The sequence below is a fragment of the Ornithorhynchus anatinus genome, chromosome 7 (assembly GCF_004115215.2).
Source record: "Ornithorhynchus anatinus isolate Pmale09 chromosome 7, mOrnAna1.pri.v4, whole genome shotgun sequence".
Lineage (NCBI taxonomy): Eukaryota > Metazoa > Chordata > Mammalia > Monotremata > Ornithorhynchidae > Ornithorhynchus > Ornithorhynchus anatinus.
This window is the reverse complement of record NC_041734.1, coordinates 20,996,255-21,017,811: the sequence shown is the minus strand read 5'-3', so window position 1 is coordinate 21,017,811 and position 21,557 is coordinate 20,996,255. Positions and strand designations below refer to the sequence as shown.

At 55.3% G+C, this 21,557-nt stretch overlaps 1 protein-coding gene across 2 annotated transcripts in view; it reads left to right on the top strand.

Moving 5' to 3' along the window:
- CABLES1 (Cdk5 and Abl enzyme substrate 1) overlaps positions 1-21,557 on the top strand; it is a 42,572-nt gene that overhangs the window by 11,582 nt on the left and 9,433 nt on the right. Inside the window, exons 3-7 of one of the 2 annotated variants that reach the window (XM_029068806.2) lie at positions 2,069-2,146; positions 13,768-13,867; positions 15,830-15,926; positions 17,217-17,315; positions 19,214-19,317. In XM_029068806.2, the coding sequence (XP_028924639.1) occupies positions 2,069-2,146; positions 13,768-13,867; positions 15,830-15,926; positions 17,217-17,315; positions 19,214-19,317 (478 nt within the window). Of the gene's footprint in view, positions 1-2,068; positions 2,147-13,767; positions 13,868-15,829; positions 15,927-17,170; positions 17,316-19,213; positions 19,318-21,557 lie in introns of both variants that reach the window. The other variant, XM_029068808.2, reaches the window with a different exon arrangement.

The following is a 21,557-nucleotide window of genomic DNA, read 5'->3' as shown; positions in this document are numbered from 1 at the left end:
ACCTGCAGCAGCACAGGGCAGCGGGCAGGTAAGTGCAGGGAGACGGCGGCTGCCTTCTCTCCCTGAACCCCGCTGCCGGGGCCGTGGAGGGCATCCTGCTGCCGTCACCGCTGCCGTGAGCTGCGTTGTGCCGGTGCCCCTCCGCTGCCCCATAAACAATCTTCTAGCATGAACGTGTGGCTGCCGAGGCAGAAATCTGCAACAGGAGCAGCGGCGGTGCCCGCGGCGGTGAGGGGACAAGTCGAGGGCAAGACTGGCTGCCGTTTATTCACATTTCCCTGCCGCTGCCAAGCTAGCTGCCCCTTGTCGACCCCCACTGCCATTCTGGCCAAAAGAGGGCCTTTTGGGGGCCCTGTGACCGGCTTTTGGGGAGGGGGACCAGAGGCCAAATCTCGACGAGGTCCGGCTTAGCGTGAGTCTACCGGTGTTGGCAGCGAGACCCACACCCGTTTATGACTAGGCCCTTGTGAAACAGGCTGGGACCCCAAAACCGGGAGGCCACCCTGGGTCCTTTGCGAGAGTGTTGGTGTGGGGCGGCCGAAATCGTGGCCCCTGAGCTTGCCTGCCGGCTTGCTGGCCAAGTTGGACAGGTCACTCCGACCCCTGGAGGTTCTATAGCTATGTTTCTCACCCTTCCTTTCCCCTGGAGGAGAGGAGTCTTGGTGCCAGCCTTAACGGGAAAGCCCAGTGCCCTCACCATTTCATCTGGGTCCGTATGGGGTTGGGGGGGTATGAGCTCCAAGACACCCCTTCTAAGTGGGGCTGGGGCCCAGCTCCTATTGGTTCATCGACTGAACTAGGTTAATAGAAGGCATCAGAAGAGAGGCAGCAGAGCCTAGTGGAAAGAGCAGGGGCCTGGGATCAATCAATCAATCGAATTTATTGAGTGCTTACTGTGTACAGAGCACTGTACTGAGCGCTTGGGAGAATACAGTATAACAGAATTAGAAGATATGTTCCCTGCCAATAATGAGTTTACAGTCTGGAGGGGGAGACGGACATTCATACGAATAAATAAGTAATTTAGAATATATAATTTAAAGATACATACGTAAGTGCTGTGGGGTTGAGGGTGGGGAGAATATCAAGTGTCCAAAGGTCACCGATTGAAGTGCGTAGACAACGGAGAAGGGAGAGCAAGCTGGGGAATAGAGGGCTTGATCCGGGAAAGCATCTAGGAGGAAATGTGACCTTAGTAAAATTTTGAAAGCGGAGGAAGTGTTGGTCTGGCGTATATGGAGGGAGAGGGAGTTCCAGGCTAGGGGAAGGACGTGGAAAAGGGGTCGGCGGCGAGATAGATGAGAAGATGGGGGCACAGTGAGAAAGCTGGCGCTAGAGGAGCAGAGTGTGCGGGCTGGGCTCGAGTAGGAGATTAGTATTTGGGGTACGATGGGGACGAGCAGATTGAATGCTTTAAAGCGAATGTCTCCTGGGAGACAGGAGACCTCGTTTCTAGGCCCAGCTCAGCCACAGGCCTGTTCTGGGACCTTAGTTTCCACATCATAAAATGGGACTATGTGAATGGGAGCCCCGTGAGGGACAGGGTTCAGGGTCCGATCTGTTAACCCTCTATCCAGCACTCAGTAAGTACCCCAGTGATAATTCATCTCTGAATGGCTCTAATGATTTCTTCATCAGACTGCACCCATTGTGGACGTATCTCCAACCCTCAGATTTGTGCCCTGTGAAAGTTTATTTTTCTTTCATTCATCTTAGGGAGCCGTCACGTTATTTCGAATTTGGCAGGAATGGGCTAGATTGATAGCCTAGTCCTTGACCTTTCCATATCCGTTTCAGCCCTTGTCTGAAAGCCTCGTTTGGCCAGGCGCCAGCGTCTCTGACCGGAGACATTAACGAAGTAGCGTGTGTCCCGTTCAAGTTGAGCAGAGGGTATCCGCTGTTCTCCAAGCTGGCCCTTGGCTTCCTTCTCCCAGGAGCGTGGGAGTCCAGACCCCTCTTGGAATGTGAGAAACGCTGACCAGCTTGCTGCCGGTGGTTGTGCTGTGGGTTTGACTTTCTGAACTTGAGGCTCTGCATTTAGTTTGTTTGTCTGTTGTTCTTTTTTTAGAATAGTCCTTATCAGTGGCAGAAGATCCTTCTGTAGTATATTTTCAGTGCTGCCGTACCGAGACTGTACCCAAGTCGGGTATGTATATGCATGCGTTTTCTGGAGCTTCTCTGGTTCAAAAACTGCCCCCCGCAGGTCCCGGCGGCGAGGCCTCCTCATCCCCGGGCCCCTTGGCCCTCCGGCCCGGGAGAGACGGGTCCGTTCGGAAAGCAAGGCTTATCTTCCGTCCCTTCCGACCCGAAAGCTCGTCGCGCGGTCTGCCCCAGGGCGTCCTGGGGCCGCGGGTCTTGGCGAAGGGGGATCAACGTGGGGGCTGAACTGACCTCTGCCTTGTGATGGAGGGAGGAGGAGCGAGCAGGTTACAGCGTGGCACCGGCCCCGGGCTCCCCCAGTGAGGGCTCCAGCCGAGCCCTCGCGCTGTCTGCCCTGTGGTGGCTGCGAGCAGGCTGACGGACGTTTCCGCTCGTGCCGCGTTCTAACCTCACCAAGCACGTGCCGGGGGTCGGAAGGATGGTCCCTAAACCACCAACCGAGTTCTCATCAATCGATCCATCCATCACTCGGTAATCGGGATGGGTCGAGCGCTTACCGTGTGCAGAGCACTGTTCTGAGCCTTAGGAGAGGACAGATGTCATCCCTGCCCTGAGAGAGGCAATAGTGGAGACTGACACTAAAATAATAATAATAATAATTATGGTGTTAAGTAAAAGGTTGCTGTGTGCCAAGCATTGTACTAAACGCTGGGGTAGACCTAAAATAATCAAGCCCTTTAACACAGTCCCTCGGTCCAAAACATAAATGGTTTCAGAACTCTGTGGCTTCAGTCTATCAGGGGAAGATCTACTGTGTGCAGAGCACTGAAATGAACTCTTGGGAGAGTATAAAGGAAGGCAAAGACAGGCCCCCTGCCCTCATGGAGCTTACACCTCCCTTCCTCCCCTCCCTCCCTGCTTGACTGTGAACCCCATTTGGGATAGGGACTATGTCCAGCCCGATTTTCTTCTCTTCACCCCAGCACTTAGTACGGTGCCAGGCACATAGGAAGTACTTAGCAAATGCCACAGTTATTTTTATCATCACTGACTTTAGAGCAAGAGGAGGCGGAGGGAGGGGAAGAGGAGAAGGACTGGAGAAGAGGCGGAAGCCTGATCGGGCCCTCGGCAGTCACCGGCAAGGTCCAGTTTAGACATCTTGCCTCGTGCTCTGCTTCCGGCACCGGGGCCTTTTCCCGCTTCCTCTCTCTCGTCCCCTCTCCCAGGATGCTGGATTAGTGGGATTAAGGGGAAGTCGTGTAAGATTAGTTGTGAGAAAACCTGTTATTTGTTAAGCACTTTCTAAGTGCCAAGCGCTGTCCTGAGCTTTGGGGTCGATTCAACAAGATCATGTCGGACACGGTCACTGTCCCACATGAGGCTCATTGTCTGAGGTGGAGGGAGAATAGATATTTAATCCCCATTTTACCGATGAGATAGCTGAGGTGACGTCCCCAAGGTCACACAGCACACAAGTGGCAGAGATGGGACCAGAACCCGCATCTCCTGACCTCCAGTCCCACACGCTTTACAGTAGGCCACCCTGCTCCTCAGTGGCACTGGCCCCTGGATCCATGGGAACGGGGCCTCCCCCTCAGCCTCCACCCTTCCCCTCCATGAAACAAGGGCCCCTGACGTCCGGCAGCCCCCCGACCCTCTCCTGTCTGCCTGTCGCCCTCTGCCACTTCCGGTCTCTTTACCCTTCCTCACGTCAGTGCCACTGAGGCCCACCGTAGACCTCCCCGGGCTAAACAGTTTTGGAACTGACCACGGGGCCAGGAAAGGCCTAGCACCCAGAAGCCTTTGCCGACTTGCCCCACCGTGGAGTCGTGGCAGGCACAAAGTCCGGTCCCGGTGGCCTCGGACTCGGGAAGGCCTGGCCCTCTGCCAGCTTGGTCCAGGCAAGAGCGAACCCTGCCCTGGGGCTAGAGGCAGGAGGAGGACCTGAGGTGACTTGGAGCCATCCCCCGCCATGGGGGTGGGGCTGAGGATGAGACGGGGGTTCCAGGTTTCCGGTGCAGTGAGCCCGGGAATGGGATAGTGAGGAGTGATGGAGAAGGCCATGGGACCATCAGGATGAAAGCCAGGACCTAGTTCATGAAGGAGAAGGGGAGCTGGGGTTGTGTGGGGGGCATGCAGGCAGGGAGATGGAGCAGGAGACGTGGGTGAAAGATGGAGGATGGTCTGCCAGGGAAGGAATGCCTGGGGGGTAGAGAGAAAGGGTGAGGGATGGCCAGCTTCTTCCTCCTAATGGGGTCTGGATTCCAGGACGGGCGGTGGGAGGCCGGCTGACAGGTTTGGGTCCGAGCAGTCCATAGCTGAGGTAGGGGGGTGGACGCTGGTCTCCTATGGCCCAGGAAGAGAAGAGGGCAGGAGATTGAGAGAAAAGGAGTGAGAGCAGCAGCCAGAACATATAGGGAGCCTCACAGTCGTGGCTGAGGAGGCCCCAGTTGGCGCTAGGCGCTCCACTGGGCAAGGCCGGAAGCAGTAAGGGAGAAAGTGAGACCCCATTTCTGCCCCAGAGATGCTCCTAGGGGTTGGGGGGCAGGCAGTCTAGACCCGGACCAAAATGCGCAACATTTAAAAGGCTCTTTTAGGGAGCCACGGGACCTCCAGCCCCTGCTAATTCATGGGGAAAAGACTGAGGACTGACCACGCTCGTGGCTGTAGCCTGGGCGGCTCTTCCCCTCCCCTGGCCCAGAGGGTCTTGGAGGCAGCCCTGGCATTTTATTAATAATAATAATAATGTTATTTGTTAAGCACTTACTCTGTGCCAGGCACTCTTCTTAAGTACTGGGGCGGATCCAAGCAAATCGGGGTGGACACAGCCCCTGTCTCACGTTGGGCCCACAGCCTCAATCCCCATTTTACAGGTGAGGGAACTGAGGCTCAGAGAAGTGAAGTGACTTGCCCAGGGTCACCCAGCAAACAAGTGGCAGAGCCGGGACTAGAACCCAGGACCTCCTGACTCCCAGGCCCGGGCTCTATCCACTACACCATGCTGCTTGTAGAGACGAGGTCGAGAGCATAGGGGCCGCAGGGCCGGGCTGGGATGAAGCTGGTCGTCCCTCCCGCCCCAGCCCAAGGCAGCCAGAAAGCAGAGGGTCAGCCCCAGCCTCCACCGCCTGCCCTTGGAGTGCCCTGGGGGCTTCAGACCGTGGGCTTCATTGCTACCACAGATGTCCTGCCCTTGAAGTGCCCTGGGGGCTTCAGACCGTGGGCTTCATTGCTACCACAAATGTCCTGCCCGTTGTGACTCTCTTGCCTGGATCACTGGGGGTCTTCCAGGGGAGACCTCAGGTGAGCAGCTGCAGAGGAGCAGAGGTAATAGCATTTATCGAGTGCTTACTAACTGAACTAAGCATTTGGGAAGTGTGAAACAGAGACACGACACATTCTCTGCCTTGGAGGGGCTTTCGCTCTAATGGAGAGATGTGGGTATAAAATAGAGGCATCCAGGTAAATCATGGCATAAGCATATTCTAAAGAGTTGAGAAAGGTTACAGAGAGTTCCTAAGTGCAACAGAAGGATGAAGGAAGGGATTACGTCAACTGGGGTACTGAGGATTAATCAGGGAAGGCTTCTTGGAGGAGGTGGGCTTTGGCTCTGGGAAGGGCCCTGGCCTATCCCATTTAGATGGGGAGGGAGTTCTGTCTAGGGGAACGGCATGACAAGGAAATGGAGATGGGAGAGTCGAGAGCGAGGTACAGGTAGAAGGTTGGTTTGGGAAGAACAAGGATGGCAAGTTGAGGAAGAGCAGGTGAAGAGAGCAGATGTCAGGAAGGTCACATGGTAGTCAGGCTTTGAGCCAATTGTGAAGTGTTTTTGTCGTTGGGTGCAGAGGGATACGGGGAGACAGGGGAGGGTTTGGAGGAGCAGAGAGGTGGGTGCTGAGCGATTCTTCAAGAAGGTGGTCCGGGCAGCAGTGGGTGGTTTGGAGTGGAGAGGCTGGAGGCTGAGGGACAGTGGAGGAGGCTGAAGCAAGTCTAGCCAGAATCTGACGCGGCCTTGGACCAGGATGAAGAGATCTCCTGCTTTCTGTCAAAATCCACGTCCCCCACCCGCACATCCGACTCCATCCCTTCACACCTTACCAAAACACTTTGCACCCTCCTTTCTTCCCTCCGTAACTGCCATCTTTAACTCCAGTGGCTTCGTCCCCACTGATTTCAAACATGCCCCTAATACTAAAAAAACAAACCCTCCTTTGCCCCACAGCTCTCTCCGATTATCACCCCATCTCTCTCCTACCGTTCCTCTCCAAACTCCCTGAGCAAGTTGTCTACATCTGCTGTCTCAAGTTCCTCTCCATTTGTCTCTCTGACCCCTTCTAGTCTGGCTTCCAGCCCCTTCATTCCACAGAAACTGCACTCTCAAAATTCACCAGTGATCTCTTTATTGCCAGATCCAACAGCCTTTGCTCCATCTTAGTCCTCCTCGACGTTTCAGCTCCCTTCGATACTGTCCACCACTCACTTCTCCAGGAAATATAATTCAATCTCGGCTTCACTGACACCGTCCTCTCCTGGTTCTCCTCCTATTTCTCTGGCTGCTCATTCTCATTCTCCTTCACAGGATTTTCCTCTGCCTCCCACCCCCTAACTGTGGGGGGGGGGGGTCCCTCAAGGTTCAGTTCTGGCCAGAGGAAGGGAAGTGACTTACCCAAGGCCACACAGGTGGGAGAGCCCATGAACGTCTGACACCTAGGCCTGTGCTCTACCACTGTGCCAGGACGGGACGGGTCGTAGATGGCTGGGAAGGAGGCCTCAGTGGGGCTGCTATTGCCCTCTGCCCATCCTGTCCTCGCCCCATCCCGCCCCCCACCCCCACAGAGGGAAAGGGGCAGGAAGCAGGGACTGGGACAGGTGGGCTCGGTGTGGGGAGGGAGGGACTCTTTGTGGGGACCACAGGGCGACCTGCAGAGGTACCAGGAGAACAGAAGTTTCAGAGAGCCGTAGTCAGAGGTGCCCGGGGGTGAGCAAGAGGCTCCAAGCTCAGCAGAGAGTGAAAGCCACATTGCTAACTTAAAATGGTTAGCCTCGAAATGTGGTTGGCCACACTGTCCCCACACAAAACTCCCATCCCGGCTGTGGGTGGAATCCAGATTCTCGTAGCTGGAGCGGCTGTGGGTGATCCCTAGGGGGAGGATTTGGGGTACGATGAGCTCCTCCACCCCACGACCTAATGGATAGAACCCAGGACTGGAAGTCAGAAGGACCTGGGCTCTAATCTCAGCTCCACCGCGTGTCTGCTGTGTGACCTTGGGCGAGTCACTTCAATTATCTGTGCCTCGGTAACCTCATCTGTAAAATGGGGATTAAGACTGTGAGTCCCGTGTGGGTCAGGGACTTTGTCCAACCTGATTAACTTGTATCTACCAAAACACTGAGAACAGTACTTGGCACATAGTGAGCACTTAATAGATACAACTATTATTATTATTGTTAGAAAGCAGTGACGTCAAGATCCTGTAGTCTGCCATGCGGAACAGCTTGGCCTAGCAGCAAGAGCCCGGGCCTGGAAATTAGAGGACCTGGGTTCTAATCCCATTTCTGCCACTTGACTGCTGTGTAACATTGGGTGAAACACTTAACTTCTCTGTTCCTACATTTCCTCATCTGTACCGTGAGGATTCAATATCTGTTCACCCTCCTCCTTAGACCGTGAGCCCCTTGCGGGGCAGGGACTCTGTCCCACCTGATCCATTTGTATCTACCCAAGTGCTTGACACAGAGTAAGTGCTTATTATTACACTTCACCTTGCCTCTAGAGAAATAGATGTCCTGTGGGCTAAGGACGACTGCCATGGGCCATGTAGCCTTGTTCACCAAACATGCTGAAAACAGGCAGAGTATCTTGGCCCTCTAAAACACAGCAGCTGACTAACCCTTAAGCCAAAGCCTTGTTCATCCCCCCCACAAAAAGGTCTCTTCTTTTCATTTTAACCTCAGCGCTTTAGAGGGTGGAAGGAATGCTTAATCTCTGTGTCTGAGCTGCTCTAAAGACATCCAGAAATCAGCTTTGTACCAACACACTCACACACGTGACAATGAGAAGCAGGTAGAGCATGGGCCTGGGAGCCAGAAGGTCATGAGTTCTAATCCCGGATCCATCACGTGTCTGCTGTCTTGGCGCAAGTCTTGGCAAGCCACGTGTCTTGGCAAGTCAGTTCTCTTCTCTGGGCCTCAGTTCCCTCATCTGTAAAATGGGGATTGAGACTGTGAGCCCAACGTGGGACAGGGACTGTGTCCAACCTGATTTGCTTGTATCCACCCCAGCACTTAGTACTGTACATGGCGTATAGTAAGTACTTAACAAATACCAGGATTATTATTATTATTATTATTATTAGAAGTGCTTGTTGAGATAATGAAATAAAAGTGTGTTCTGGTCCTAGAATAGAGCCGTAAAGCCAGAAGCCCATAGACATTCTGTCCCCATGAACCCTCATATGGGATCCTTGACTCCAAAATGCTCTCCTCTTGGCTCTATCTTTCTAGCTGTTTCATACCATTTTCTCCAGGGTTTGCATCTCCTACTCTATTTTCTGCTCCCCTGGTCTCCCGTGCTTAAGGTAGTTGAAGCTAACAGGGATGGAGTAGAGAAACCCAAGTGATAATAATAATAATCCTGATAATGTATTTGTTATGCACTTACTGTACTAAGCACTAGAGTAGATTCAAGATAATCAGGTGGGGCATCTGCTCAGATGCTGCCCCTCTCTCCCCTCCTACATCTGCAGCCCCCTAAAACAATTACTGTGGTCTGCAATTGCCCCGCTCTATTGCTCCTGCTAGGCTGGAAACTCCTTATGGGCAGGGAACCTGCCTTCCAACTCCATTGTATTGGACTCTCCCAACCGCTTAATACAGTCCTCTGCACTCAGTAAGCGTTCAACAAATACTGTTGATCGACGGATCTCTGACTCCGGTCTGGCCAGTTGTGCGGAGGACAACTGTGTATCTGTGGCTGGTTTTTGTTTCTTGTTTTTTGTCTTTCCCCTGGTTTGCCCCCCAAAAGTGGAAAATGCTGCCACACTCAGCTACACTTTGTCACATCCTCATCGCTGGCTGACCACTTGGGTGTGAGCCCAGTTGTGTCTGCAGCTCTGGAGGGCTCAGAGATGTCCAGTTCTGCGACCCCCTCTAGACTGTAAGCTCGTTGTGGGCAGGGAACGCGTCGACCAACTCAGTTGTATTGTACTCGCTCAAGGGCTAGAGTGCTCTGCACGTAGTAAGTGTTAAATAAATATAATTGATAATAGTAACAACTGCGGTATATATGATGATGGCTGCCAGCCCCCTCACCTTCCCCGCCAGCCATCTCGCAGTTCGGTCCCTTGGGCACGGGGGCGCAGGGCAGGAAGGTGTGGATGGCTCGGGGCAAGCCGTCACCATTCCTGTCATAACAATTGCAAGCACACACCTTCCTAGAGGTAGAACTCACCTTTCCGTGACATTTGGGCAGTGCGATGTATGAGTTCTAGGGCCTCGGATTTGAGTAGTGTGTTTGAGGACTGAAGAGAGTGGCAAAGACAGCCCTCTGAAGTAGGGAGAGAAGGAGAGGTAGGTTTCAGGGACATTTGGGAAGATTGATTTGTGGAAATGATGCCTGCCCTTAATGTGTGGTTTTTATTGAGCGTTAAATGCTAACCACTGGGAGAGATACAGGTTAAGCAGGTCAAGCACCAAGACTGGCCCTCATGGAGCTCACAGTAATGGGGGGTGATGAGGGGGAGACATCAAGTATTGACTCCCCATTTACACATGAGGAAACTGAAGCACAGAGAAGTTAAATGGCTTGTCCAGGGTCGCCCACAGGCTTGTGGCAGAATCATATTGCTTCTCTGTCCTTCACTGGGCCTCAGCCTGCGGGGAACAATAGTAGTGGTATCAAGCGCTTACTGTGTGCAGAGCACTGTACTAAGTACTGGGAAATAATAGGCAGGTGGAGGTTAGACCCGGTCCCTGTCCCTCAAAGGCCGACGGATGATTCGCGGTCTCCCCTGGGCCTCCTCCCCAAAAGGGTCTTCACTCTGCCTAGTTCTCTCCCTCCGAGCTGAGCCTTTGTTCTGCCCAACCCAAGGAGCTGCTGTGGGCAGGCTTCAGGGCTGGCGTTTGGGGGTGCTGAGCTTTCCGGACCTCGAAAGCTGGAGAGCGCCAGGTGCAAGCAGAGGAATGATTCTGTGCGAAGGAGTCCCCTAAGGCTAAAGGGAGTAAGAACTGAGTCATTAGTTAAGTGCTTACAGTGTACCAGGCACTGAACTAAGCACTGGGGTAAATACGAGCAAATCGGGCTGAACGTTAGTCCCTCTCCCACATGGGGCTCACTCTCTTAATCCCCATTTTGCAGTTGAGGTAACTGAGGCCCAGAGAAGTGAGGTGACTCGCCCAAAGGCACCCAGCAGACAAGTGGCGGAGCCGGGATTAGAACCCAGATCCTTCTGACTCCCAGGCCCGTTCTCTCTCCATTAGGCCATGCGGTCCTCCCCCTCCCCCAAAAGGCTTCCCACCATTCAGATGGGTGGGTGCCACTGGGATGGTATTTCCTGCAGGACCAGGGCCCGGGCTGAAGCTGGGGGGCTTCCACGGAAACTGAGTAGTTTTCCATATCGTCAGTGTGGCACATCCCGAAAAAGAAACAGCTTTTCCGGTTTAGGGATCACTTACTTTGAGGAGCCACCCTCTAGACTGTGAACTCGTTGTGGGCAGGGATTGGCACTCTTTATTGTTGGACTGTACTTTCCCAAGCGCATAGTACAGTCTTCTGCCAACAGCAAGTATTTAATAAATATGATGGAACGAATGAAGTCCGTAACGGGAGGAGGAGAGCTACTTCCTATGGACGATCAAAATCCAGGAAGTCAGTTCTCCCTTGAGTTCTACTTGTTCGGTGGAAATGGTCGACTTGAGCCATCCGGGTGGCTAAGGTGACTCCCGGCTTCCGCCTTAGCTGTGCCGTCGGCAGCTCCTTAGGTTCTTGTTGTTCTTCTTCAGTTAGATCTCCCTGGCGCATTTGTTTACGCTAAGGCTCCTGCCGGGATTTATATTTATGGATTTTTGAATTCTTTGTGCGAACAGTATTTATTAAGCATGAAAGAGATCCAACCTGTGGCCCCAGAAAGAAAATTTCCAAGATTTTTGTCCCATCCCGTAAGGGCGATCGTCTGGATCCGGGGTTTTGGAACTAAAAATTCATCCTGGATAGGATTAACATACGTACCGTGGTCTGTTTTGAGCGTGGCCGGGAGCTTAGGTGACTCGTCAGTGGTTGAGCAGGGCGACCATAATTATAATAACTGTGGCATTTTTAATGATTATTATGTAATAATAACTGTGGTGCTTGTTAAGTGCTGTGTGCCAAGTACTGTTCTAATCGCTGGGGTAGATACAAGGTAGACACAGTCCCTGTCCGAGACGGGGCTCACATTCTTAATCCCCACTTTATAGATGAAGTAACTGAGGCCCGGAGAAGTGAAGTGACTTGCCCAAGGTCACACGGCAGATGTGCGGCGGAGCTGGGATTAGAAGCCGGATCCTCTGATCGCCAGGCCTGGGCTCTTTCCATTAGGCCACATCACTTCCCTGGCGACCCCCCACCCCACCCTGGTTGGTTGGGGGAATGCCGAATGGATGCCTACCCCCTGGCTTCTTCAGAGGAGGGGTAGAGCCGGGAGGGGCGGATGCCCTGGAAGTGGCAGAGAAGGGCTCTAGGGAAGCAGTGGGGAAAACTGGGAACCAGAGAGAAAGAGGCCTTAAAGGATCATTGGAGGCGGCAGGGCCAACGGGATACCACCCTGTAGCTCAGCAATGAAAGGGATGCAGAAGGGGCCGGCTGGATCAGCCCTCTCCTCTTCAAGTGCCTCAGGCTGTCTAGGGGGTCGGAGGGGCTCCAGTGCTGAGCTCAGGGGGACCAGGCCCTCAGGGAACCCCGAAAATAAATCCATCCCCGGGCCAGAGGCTCCCTCCCAGACCGCATGGATCGGGCCAGGAGCCCCCCGAGGCCAGGAGCCACCAGTCGCCCCTGGAGCGTCCCGGCTGCGTTCCTCCGAGTCATCCCTGCGTGACTCTCACCAAAGCAAGCCATGAGGGACTTTGGGAGAGACCAGATCGGAGGGTGGGCCCTCCTTCCTTCCTTCTTTCCTTCCCTCCTTCCCTCCCTCCCTCCCTCCCCAACTTCCACTCTCCCGGCCCCAGCACAGTCCCTCCACGCCGCTGGTTCCGTGCCCCGACCTCTCTGGATCCGTAGCTGAGGGGACATTTCAGCATCTCATCTGTGGCTTTCCCGCTGATTCTCCCGGGGCCTCCTGGGCTGCCCGCTGAATCAATCAATCGGTAGTATTTATCGAGTCAGTGCTTAGAACAGTGCTGGGCACAAAGTAAGCACTTAACAAATACCATTATTATTATTTTTATCACTGTGTGCCAGACACTGTACTAAGCATTTGGGAAACTACAAAGTAACGGAGCTTTAAGTCTAGAGGGAATGGCCGGAACTCCTGCAGTTCTGCAGAACTGTGGTAGCTTGCGGCCCGGGATGGGAGTGGATGTCTGTGACCAGGAGCCTCGATGGGACCGTGGAGGCCCTGGGTGAGAGGCTGGGCGTGCCTGGCACACTTTGGAAGAATAATAATAATAGTAATGATAATCGTGGTATTTGTTAAGCACTTACTATGTGCCAGGCACTGTACTAAGTGCTGGGGTAGATGCAAGATGAATAGATTGGACACAGTCCCCGTCCCACGTGGGGCTCACACTCTTAATCTCCGTTTCACAGACGAGGTAACTGAGGCAGAGAGAAACGAAGTGACTTGCCCAAGGCGTCACAGCAGACAAGTGGCGTAGCGGGATCAGAACCGAGTCCTTTCGACTCCCAGGGCCGGGATCCAGCCACTAGGCCGTGAAGAACCCAACCCTCTCCTTGTGCGGGAGTCGGCCAGCAGGCTCTCTCGGCCCAGTGTCCATCAGATCGATCAATCTCTCTATCTCTGTGTCCTTCGAGGAAATGGGAAAGTGGGTCTGGCAGTCAGGGCCATGTACGCCCCCAGGGGACTGAGAGAAGCTCTCTGTGTTTCAGATGCTGCAGATAATATAAATACAGATTCCCATGGAAACCCACCGAAGACTTTGCTTTAATCAGAAAAGTCATCGCCAGCCCCTGGGGCCCACTCTAGTATTGGGGTAGGGGATGTAGGACCCCCTTCCCGGTCCCTCCCTGAGTTGCCACCGAAGGCCCCGCACAACCTCACAGAGCCCCTGGGAGTTCCACCCCCCACATCTGAACCAGGCCCAGCCCCACCCACCCCCTCCTCACACCGAGGTCCCGCGGACCCCACTCCACTCTCCACAGCCCCAGATTGCTGAAATGGGGTCCTGGCTGGGCACCCTCTAGCCCCCGGACTCTTCCCGGGCAGCAGAGGGCAGTGGAGCCAGCAAGAACCCACCTCCTCAAGGGTCAGGGGTGTCAGGTCACTGCCGTCCTCACCCGACAAACCCCGGGCTTCAAGGCCACCCCGGCTCCCGTCCCCGACCGTCCCCTGCCGGCTTTTCTCCGCGTCACCCACACCAACGGGCACCGTCCCTCCCGGCTCGCTGCCCGTGCCCGGGCCGCCTCCTTCCGCCCTCCCCCTCCTCTTTGCCAAGTTGTGGCCTTCCCCTTCTTCAAAGGGCTGCTCGAATCCCGCCTCCTCCTCCAGGAAGCCTTCTCAGATTAAGCCCACCCGGCTCCCACCTCTCCGTAGACGCTCCGGACTTACGGGCCGGCTCCGTAAGTTTCGCTCTTGTGTTTCCGTTCCGGCGTGCGAGTGTGTCCTTCCACACCCTCTGTGTCGTCGCGTTCCCGTCGCATGGCCGCTGTGTTCGTCTGTCTGGCTGGGAGACCCCCAGGAGGCTGTAAGCTCCTCAAGGGCCGGGATGGCCTCTTGACTCGTTTTTCAGGCCCGTAGCTCTTCACAGCCCGAGGACGTTCCTCAAGTGAATGCTGGGCAGCCAGGTGGTGCCCAGGCCCAGGCTCTGCCCTGCCGTGGTCATCCCCACGACCCATCCTGCCCCGGGCACTGCCCTCCTCTCTGTGGCTCTCCCCATCCAGCCCCTTCATCTCCTCTTCTCCCACCCCTGCCACAACCCAGCCCCCGCCGCACCTGCTCTGGGAAACTCGTACCGATTTCGGGGAGACGGCAAGAGAGAGGAGAGACGGACCTGACCCTCTCCCCCCAGTCCCAGTCAGCGGACCCGTGGAGGGGCGGGGGCTAGTAAGGACGACGTGGCTGCCCTGAGTGGGTTTTGTTAAAAGCAAACAGAACTCAGACTCAAGACCTCCCTGCAACCTGGAGCGGGAGATGGGGTGGCCGGGCTGGGTCCCTCGTGCCCAGACTCCGCATTCGGGTCTCAGCAGAGGCTGCCGGGGGGCCCGGGCGGGGAGCCCTGAGTGAGCGAACACAAAGGACCCAGTTTAGACCACAGAGAAAGTGTCTCTCCGGCCACCAGAACCAAGGCATCCGGACAGGCAGTGGCCTTGCCTGGCGGGCTCCGCCCAGCCACACGTCCACCACGGACAGCAGGCCCGAAGCCTGTGGGCGGCTCTCCGGTTCTCAGACCCAGCCATTCCTCGGGAGCTCTTTTTCCGCACTTGGGTGCGGAAAAATGTACAGGACAGGGTACGGTCCCGGGTTCATTCTGAAATTCTCCGCCGGTGGAGCCACACCGGGGATCTGGATCGAATAAGGATTTCTCAGTGGGAGTCCCCACTGAGGCCAGCACAGTGCCGGCAGCCTGAGCCGCTCAGTGCCCTTCTGGGCTTGCACCCGCTCGCATCCAGGCAGGAGGAGGGCAGCTACCGGCTGGCGCTCCCCGTTCCCTGAAGGTCGGAGCTGGGCTGGGGATGGGGCTGGGTGGACGGAGCTTCTGGCCTTCCTGGGTGGGTGGGAACCCAGACGGCCCCTCTGGAGACACGGGGAGACTCAGGGCTCAGCTTTCGCCAGGATTTGCGTCTAGGGCAGCATGTGAGGCGGAAATTGGGGCCAGACCCCTGCCTCTCCCCAAGCACAGAGGGACCGAGCACCTTGGTTTGATTGCACTTGGGTCCGGATGAGAGGTTGGCGGGTGCCAGGCTGGGGGTGACAACCTGTGTACGGTATGAGCCAGGGCCAGGGGCGGCGGCCCACCGCTTCCGGCCAGGTAGAGAGCCCCGTGTGGTGGCCCGTGGCCCAGGTTTGGTGGCTGCCGGGTCCTGGGGTGGTCTCCAGCCGGTCTCCAGCCGGGCAGTGCTGGAGGCCGAGGTGCGTCCCCAGCAGGAACACGGGGACCACCGTCCGTGGTCAGGAACGGCCCCGAGCTCTAGGGGAGCCGTCCGCACCGGCCGGCTCTGACCGACACGGAGGCGTGTGGAATCGAAGCCACGTTGGTACCCTTCCTCAACCCCGACCCCCTGTGACTCTGTGCTGCTCCTGCTGGTCTGTAGCCACCCGCCCCTCATCCTGCTGTATAGAACGGCGTTGAGGTCAGCTCTTGACCGGGGTGTGAAACCCAGGAGAGCTGACCTCACGGGGAGCAGGAGGCGGGCAAGGGCCCCGGGGATAGGGGCCTGGGTCCCCTCTCCTTCATGCAGGACAGGGGCCAGCCCGGTGGTGGCCTCTCGCGGGGCAGGGGGCCGACCGGGGCCGGCCAGGGCCGCGGGGCCAGAGCCCAGAAGAGTGGGAACAAAAGTATGTCCGTGGCTTGTCCTCTCCAGGGATGTGAAACTGGACGGAGGGAGGCAGTCTACGGGAGCAGGGAGCTTAAGAGAGATCATTGGTTTGGAAGGTGTGGAACTAGGAGCCGATGGGAAGGTAAGAATGTCCGGCTCGGGGCGAGGAGTGGAGGTTCGGCAGGCTCTGGGACGGCATGGCGACGGGGATGGGGACAGGGCAGTATGTCCTAGCCCCACAGCGAGCACGGGTCAGGGAATCCACGGGCCGCAGGCTAGGGTTGAGCCTCCTTCCTGGCCCTGGCTGGGTTTGGTCCCTGAGGGTCAGTTGTATTTATTGAGCGCTTACTGTGTGCAGAGCACTGTACCAAGCACTGGGGAGAGTACACTACAACAGTATAACAGTCACATTCCTTGCCCACAGTGAGCTTATGGTCTAGAGGGGGAGACAGACATTGATAGAAATAAATAAATCACAGCTATGGACGTCTGTGAGCCCCGGGCAGTGGCGGACGGGGGCGGTCCCATGTCCCGCACCACTCGATTCGCGGGTGAGGTAGGAAACGCCCCCACGGGCTTAGTCGATAGGCCTGCCGCAGGACTCCCAGAGGAAAGAGTTCCCACCGCGGCCCAGACTGGCAGGACCAACCCCTGACCCACTGTGTTGGGTGGCGGCCCCGGCACGGAGAGGCGAAGCGAACGTCGACGCAGACCAGTGGCTCCCCGAGCCCGTCCCAGTGGCGGAGGTTTTTCTAACCCCGAGTCTCTCGGGGTCCCCATCAGTCCCTCGAGGAGAAATCCCACAACCCCGGCTCCGCGGGATGGACGCTGGGCATGCCCAGGGGTGCCCAGTTTACTCATCCACCCCGAACTAACCCTGACGGGAGACTTAGAAGAGAGGCCTCAGGAAAACTTTATCGTCTCCTGGCTGGGCCTTGCCCCGGGCTAGGAATGCCGGGGGCAGGGTGCAGGGGAAGGGAAGACAGTGAGCCTTCAGACCCGAGACCGACCATCTGCCCGGCGTGGCCTTTGCCGAGACCCTAGGAGTGAGTGAATCAATCAGTGGTATTTATTGAGGGCTTATTACGCGCAGAGCACTGTTCTAAGCATTTGGGAGAATCCAATGCAACAGAATTAGCAGGCACGTTTCCGGCCCACAAGGAGCTGACAGTCTAGAGGAGGCCTGGATATCTGCCTGCTCCTTGAGGGCACAGCGGATGGCCCCTCGGGAGCACCCGGCTGCCGCCTCGGGGAGTCGAGGCGGATGGTAATGAGTCACCTGTGGGGGTCTCCCAGAGGCGGGGGGCCCCAGGCCAGCCCCGGGGAGCAGCCCCGTGACCCAGGGCTCCCTCAGTAACCGTCTGCGCGCTCTTCCTTCCTTCACAGACTGTCTCTTACACCCAGTTTCTGTTTCCCACCAATGCCTTTGGAGCTCGGAGAAACACCATAGACTCCACCTCTTCCTTCTCCCAGATGCGCCACGCCAGCCACCGCAGCCTGTCCGTAGGCGTCCAGGGGAGCACTGACACAGGTAACCGCCGGGCCCCCCGTGGAGGCACCCCCAGCCTGGTGGGTCATCAGGTCCTCAGTGCCCACCTCCAGAGGCTAGAGCCGCCAACCCCAGCGGAGAGGAAGGATGTAAGTCCTTCTCTCCGGCGGGGGCATCGACAGCAGGGTTAGGCTGGCCGGGTCAAGGGTCAGCAGGAGCCAATCCTGATCAGAACCCCCCCCCCCCCCGGCCACGAAGCCGTCCCCCGCTTGGTCAGTCAGTCGTACTTATTGAGCGCCTGCTGTGTTCAGAGCACTGTACTAAGCACTTGGGAGGTTACAATAGACACATTCCCTATCCACTATGAGCTTACAGTTTAGAGGGGGAGACAGATATTAGGAATATATTTATAAATTATACAGAGTGCAGCAGGCTGCCGTTCTGCCCATCTTCAGTCTGGCCCGTAAACCGGCCTGCTTGCCAAAGCCCCTTCTTCCATGGAGGCCTCCCGGTGGGACTCTGCCACAGCTCTCAGCTCCTCGGTGGCCCAAAGAGTGTAATCGGGGTCTGTTTGTCCCCCTTTATGTGGAGAATGAACGGCCTGGTGGCTTCCCCTAAGGAAGCAGGCATGGTCTAGGACAAGAGGGCGCAAGACTGAGTGTCTGAAGACCAGAGTTTTATCTAGTTCTGCCCTCGGTCTGCCCGGTGACCTCAGGCGAGCCACTTCGCCTCCGTAGTTGACACTATCATACCTCAAGGCGACAAGATGAGATCAGCATGGAGTGGAAGCACACCGGAAAATATTTAAATTGCTGTACTGGTTGCCCAGGTGATTATCGTGAACTACATAAACCCTCACTCTCCCAAAAATTGGGAATTGGGCTTTGGGAGTTTTGGCCCAACTACAGTAGGAAATGTGGTGCTTTCTATAGCAGTATCCGACTCCTTTTAGCTCACCACAGCCTCCGGCTCTGCTCGTCCTGGAGGGGTCTGCCATTTTGAAAGTGGATTAGAAAGACAGGACTCTTCCGAAAGAACTCTTGTTTCCTTTTGGGTAACAGAAAACTATTCAGGTGAATCTTTTTGATCGAAAACATCTCTTTATACAAAGATCTGAAGCCACTTTCCCACTTTTAGCTTGGGTTTTCCACCTCTTCTCAGTTCACTTTGAAACGGAGCCGTCGGTCAATACGATCCAATATCCTGAAACGTCTGGGGTGACGGAGCAGGGAGCACATCCCCATCAGGGTACTCGTGAGGGGAAACTCACGTAAGAATGCTCACCCAAGGCCGGACATGTTCACAGGGCATCAGCTTCTAGGCACACTGTGGGAAGGAGGTTCTCTTACACTGTTTTCACCCTTAGCCCAAAACAGACAATGGGCACGTGTGTTACCGGGTCACGGCAGTACCGACTGCAGTGGTTTAATGCTAACGACCCTCCCCACCCTCTGCCGTCGTAGGCGCTGATAGTACATCAGGCATGCTGTAGCTGGGCTCCCCGTTACCAAGGTCAGTGTCCCGAAAGCAGTGGGCATCTTCGGTGCACCTAGAGAATGGTGCGCCTCTGTCCCGCATTGGCAGTTCGATCGACCGTATTTATTGAGCGCTTGCTCTGTGCAGAGGACTGTACTAAGCGCCTGGGAGAGTATAATGCAAAAGAGTTGGTAGACACGTTCCCTGCCCGCAACGAGCTTACAATCTAGAGGATCTCCAGAAAGTTTCAAAAAATGGAAAACCGCAAAGGCTGCCAGGAAGTTTACACAAAAGAAGTAGGAGTTGGGAGTTCCCAGGGACTTTCTTCGGTGCCTTTGCGGGCCCTCACCGCTGGCCTCGTCCGCTTTGGGATTGCATTGACTAGCGCCTGTCAGGTCTCTCGGACGCTGCTCTGATTTGTCATTGTTATTCTGTGTGTGCGTGTGTGTTTGTGACATTCAAAGGCAGTGACCTCGGGGACTTCCTTGACTATGACCCAGATCTTCTGGATGACCCCCAGTGGCCTTGCGGGAAGCACAAGCGGGTTTTAATATTCCCGTCGTACATGGTGAGTACCATCAGGCGGGAAGTTTTGGCAGTCCATTTGGGAAGGTGGGGATCGCCTCGGTTGGGAATACAGGGGACCGACGGGAGCTGGATCCAGTGAACCCACAGCCGTACCCCTGCCCGACCAGAATCTTTGTCCCTTTGGTAAAATGGGGCCAATGATGAGGCCCCTTCTTGAAAGATGTCGGTCAGCTCGTGCCCACATTAGGAGAGAACACCTGCCCTGCAGAGGCTAGACAACCTCTAGAGAAGCAGCGTGGCCTAGAGGATAGAACACGGGCCTGGGTGTCAGAAGAACCTGGGTTCTAATCCCGGCTCCGCCACGTGTCTGCTGTGTGACCTTGGGCAAGTCCCTTACCTTCTCTGTGCCTCAGTTACCTCATCTAGTAAAATGGGGATTAAGAGTGTGAGCCCCATATGGGACAGGGACTGTGTTCAGTCCAGTTTACTTGTATCTGCCCCAGCACTTAGAACAGTGCCTGACACACAGTAAGCACTTAACAGATGCAACAATAATAATAATAACCGTGCCCTCCAGACACAGGGCCAAACCTGACTACTCAGTGTAGAGATCTGACAGCCTCCTTCTTTGCTGTTAGAGCACTCGTTTTTAAGAATTCAGTTAGTATTCCTGTCCCTGCCCCGGAGGCCAAGGGGACAGGGTGAGGACTCTGATAAGAAAGAAGAAACCACAAGTGCAGCAAACGTCAGATTGAAATTTCAGACCATATCTGAGGGTCCTGCCCATGGAGCTGAGCGGGTAGTGGTGGGGTGCTGGGGCATGCCCACTCCGTTTCCCAGAGAGACACTGGTGTTCTCGATGGCGGGAGTGGATTTTTCAGGGTGGAAAATGTCTGGGTGGGATTTGAAGTGATTTGTCCATGTAAGAGTTGTGGTATTTGTTAAGTGCATACTATGTGCCAAGCGCTGTACTAAGCACCGAGGAAATTCAAACACTGACCTTGGGGTAGTGTGCAACCGAATGCCAATGCCGATCGTTCGTATTTGGGCACCCACCACCAGCTATAATCAGTCAATGGTCTTTATTGAGCGCTTTCTCTGTGCAGAGCACTGTACCAAGCTCTTGGGAGAGTACAATAACATAAGTAGACAGGAGCCCTGCCTTCAAGGAGCTTACCGTCAGTCCCCGGATCACATCATGGGAGGTAAATAACCTTTGGGCGGCAAGTGTTTAGAGTCACGATTGTTTCTTCAGGCGCTGGAACTGCTTTTCCATCCGTTCTAGCTGCTCTCTTCCATTTTGTCATTTGGGCGACTCTCGCTTTCATCATTTGCTTTCTCTGAAGGCAATTTTAGCCCAACTTGGGTTGCTCTCTTGCTCTGTCCGTTAGCCAGTCACAGCTCAGGCTGGCTACGAGACGGGAGTCTGTGTTGAGTTGGTTGGGAGCAGATGAGGGGGGCGTTCACGGTGCTAAGAAAGGTGTCGAACCCTGCCCGGCAATCCTGATGGGTGACTCGGAGTCTCTTGTAAGGCCAGGTGGGGGACCCCAGGCTTCAGCTGGCAGCCGATAGGCCTGGGTTGGGGCGGAGGGTGGGAGTTTGAGGTCAGGCAAGCAAACTCTTAGCAGCCTTACTTTTAGACCAGGCCAGAGTCATCTCCTGATAGGATTCACTTGGTAGTCCACTACTGTGCTACCTGAGTGGGCAGGGAATGCACAGTAATAATAATAATCGTGGTATTTGTTAAGCGCTTACTATGTGAGGTGGATACGAGCAAACCGAGTTGGACATATTCCCTGTCCCACTTGGGGCCCACTCTCTTAATCCCCATTTTACAGTTGAGGTAACTGAGGCCCAGAGAAGTGAAGTGACTGCCCCAAGGTCACACAGTAGACAAGTGGCAGAGCCGGGATTAGCCGGGTCATTCTGACTCCCAGGCCCGGGCTCTATCCAGTAGGCCTTGTGGCGCCTCAAGCAACGCATCTACCAACTCTCTCTAAGCGCCCACTACAGTGCTCTGCACAAAGTAAGCACCCAATAAATAACATCGGTTGAGTGTAACGTGTACACTATACCAAATTGGCTTGTGTAGTTGCCCCATTTATGTGAAATTTTGTAATGTTCAAACAGGGGCAGGACTATTACACGGGTCATGTAAGAATTAAGTAGAATAAGAGGAAAAGGAGGAGGAAAGGAAGGGGAGAAGGAAGAAGAAGGTAAAATTAAGACTGTAAGCTTGTTGTAGGCGGAGACCGTGTCTGTTTTTTGTTGTATTGTACT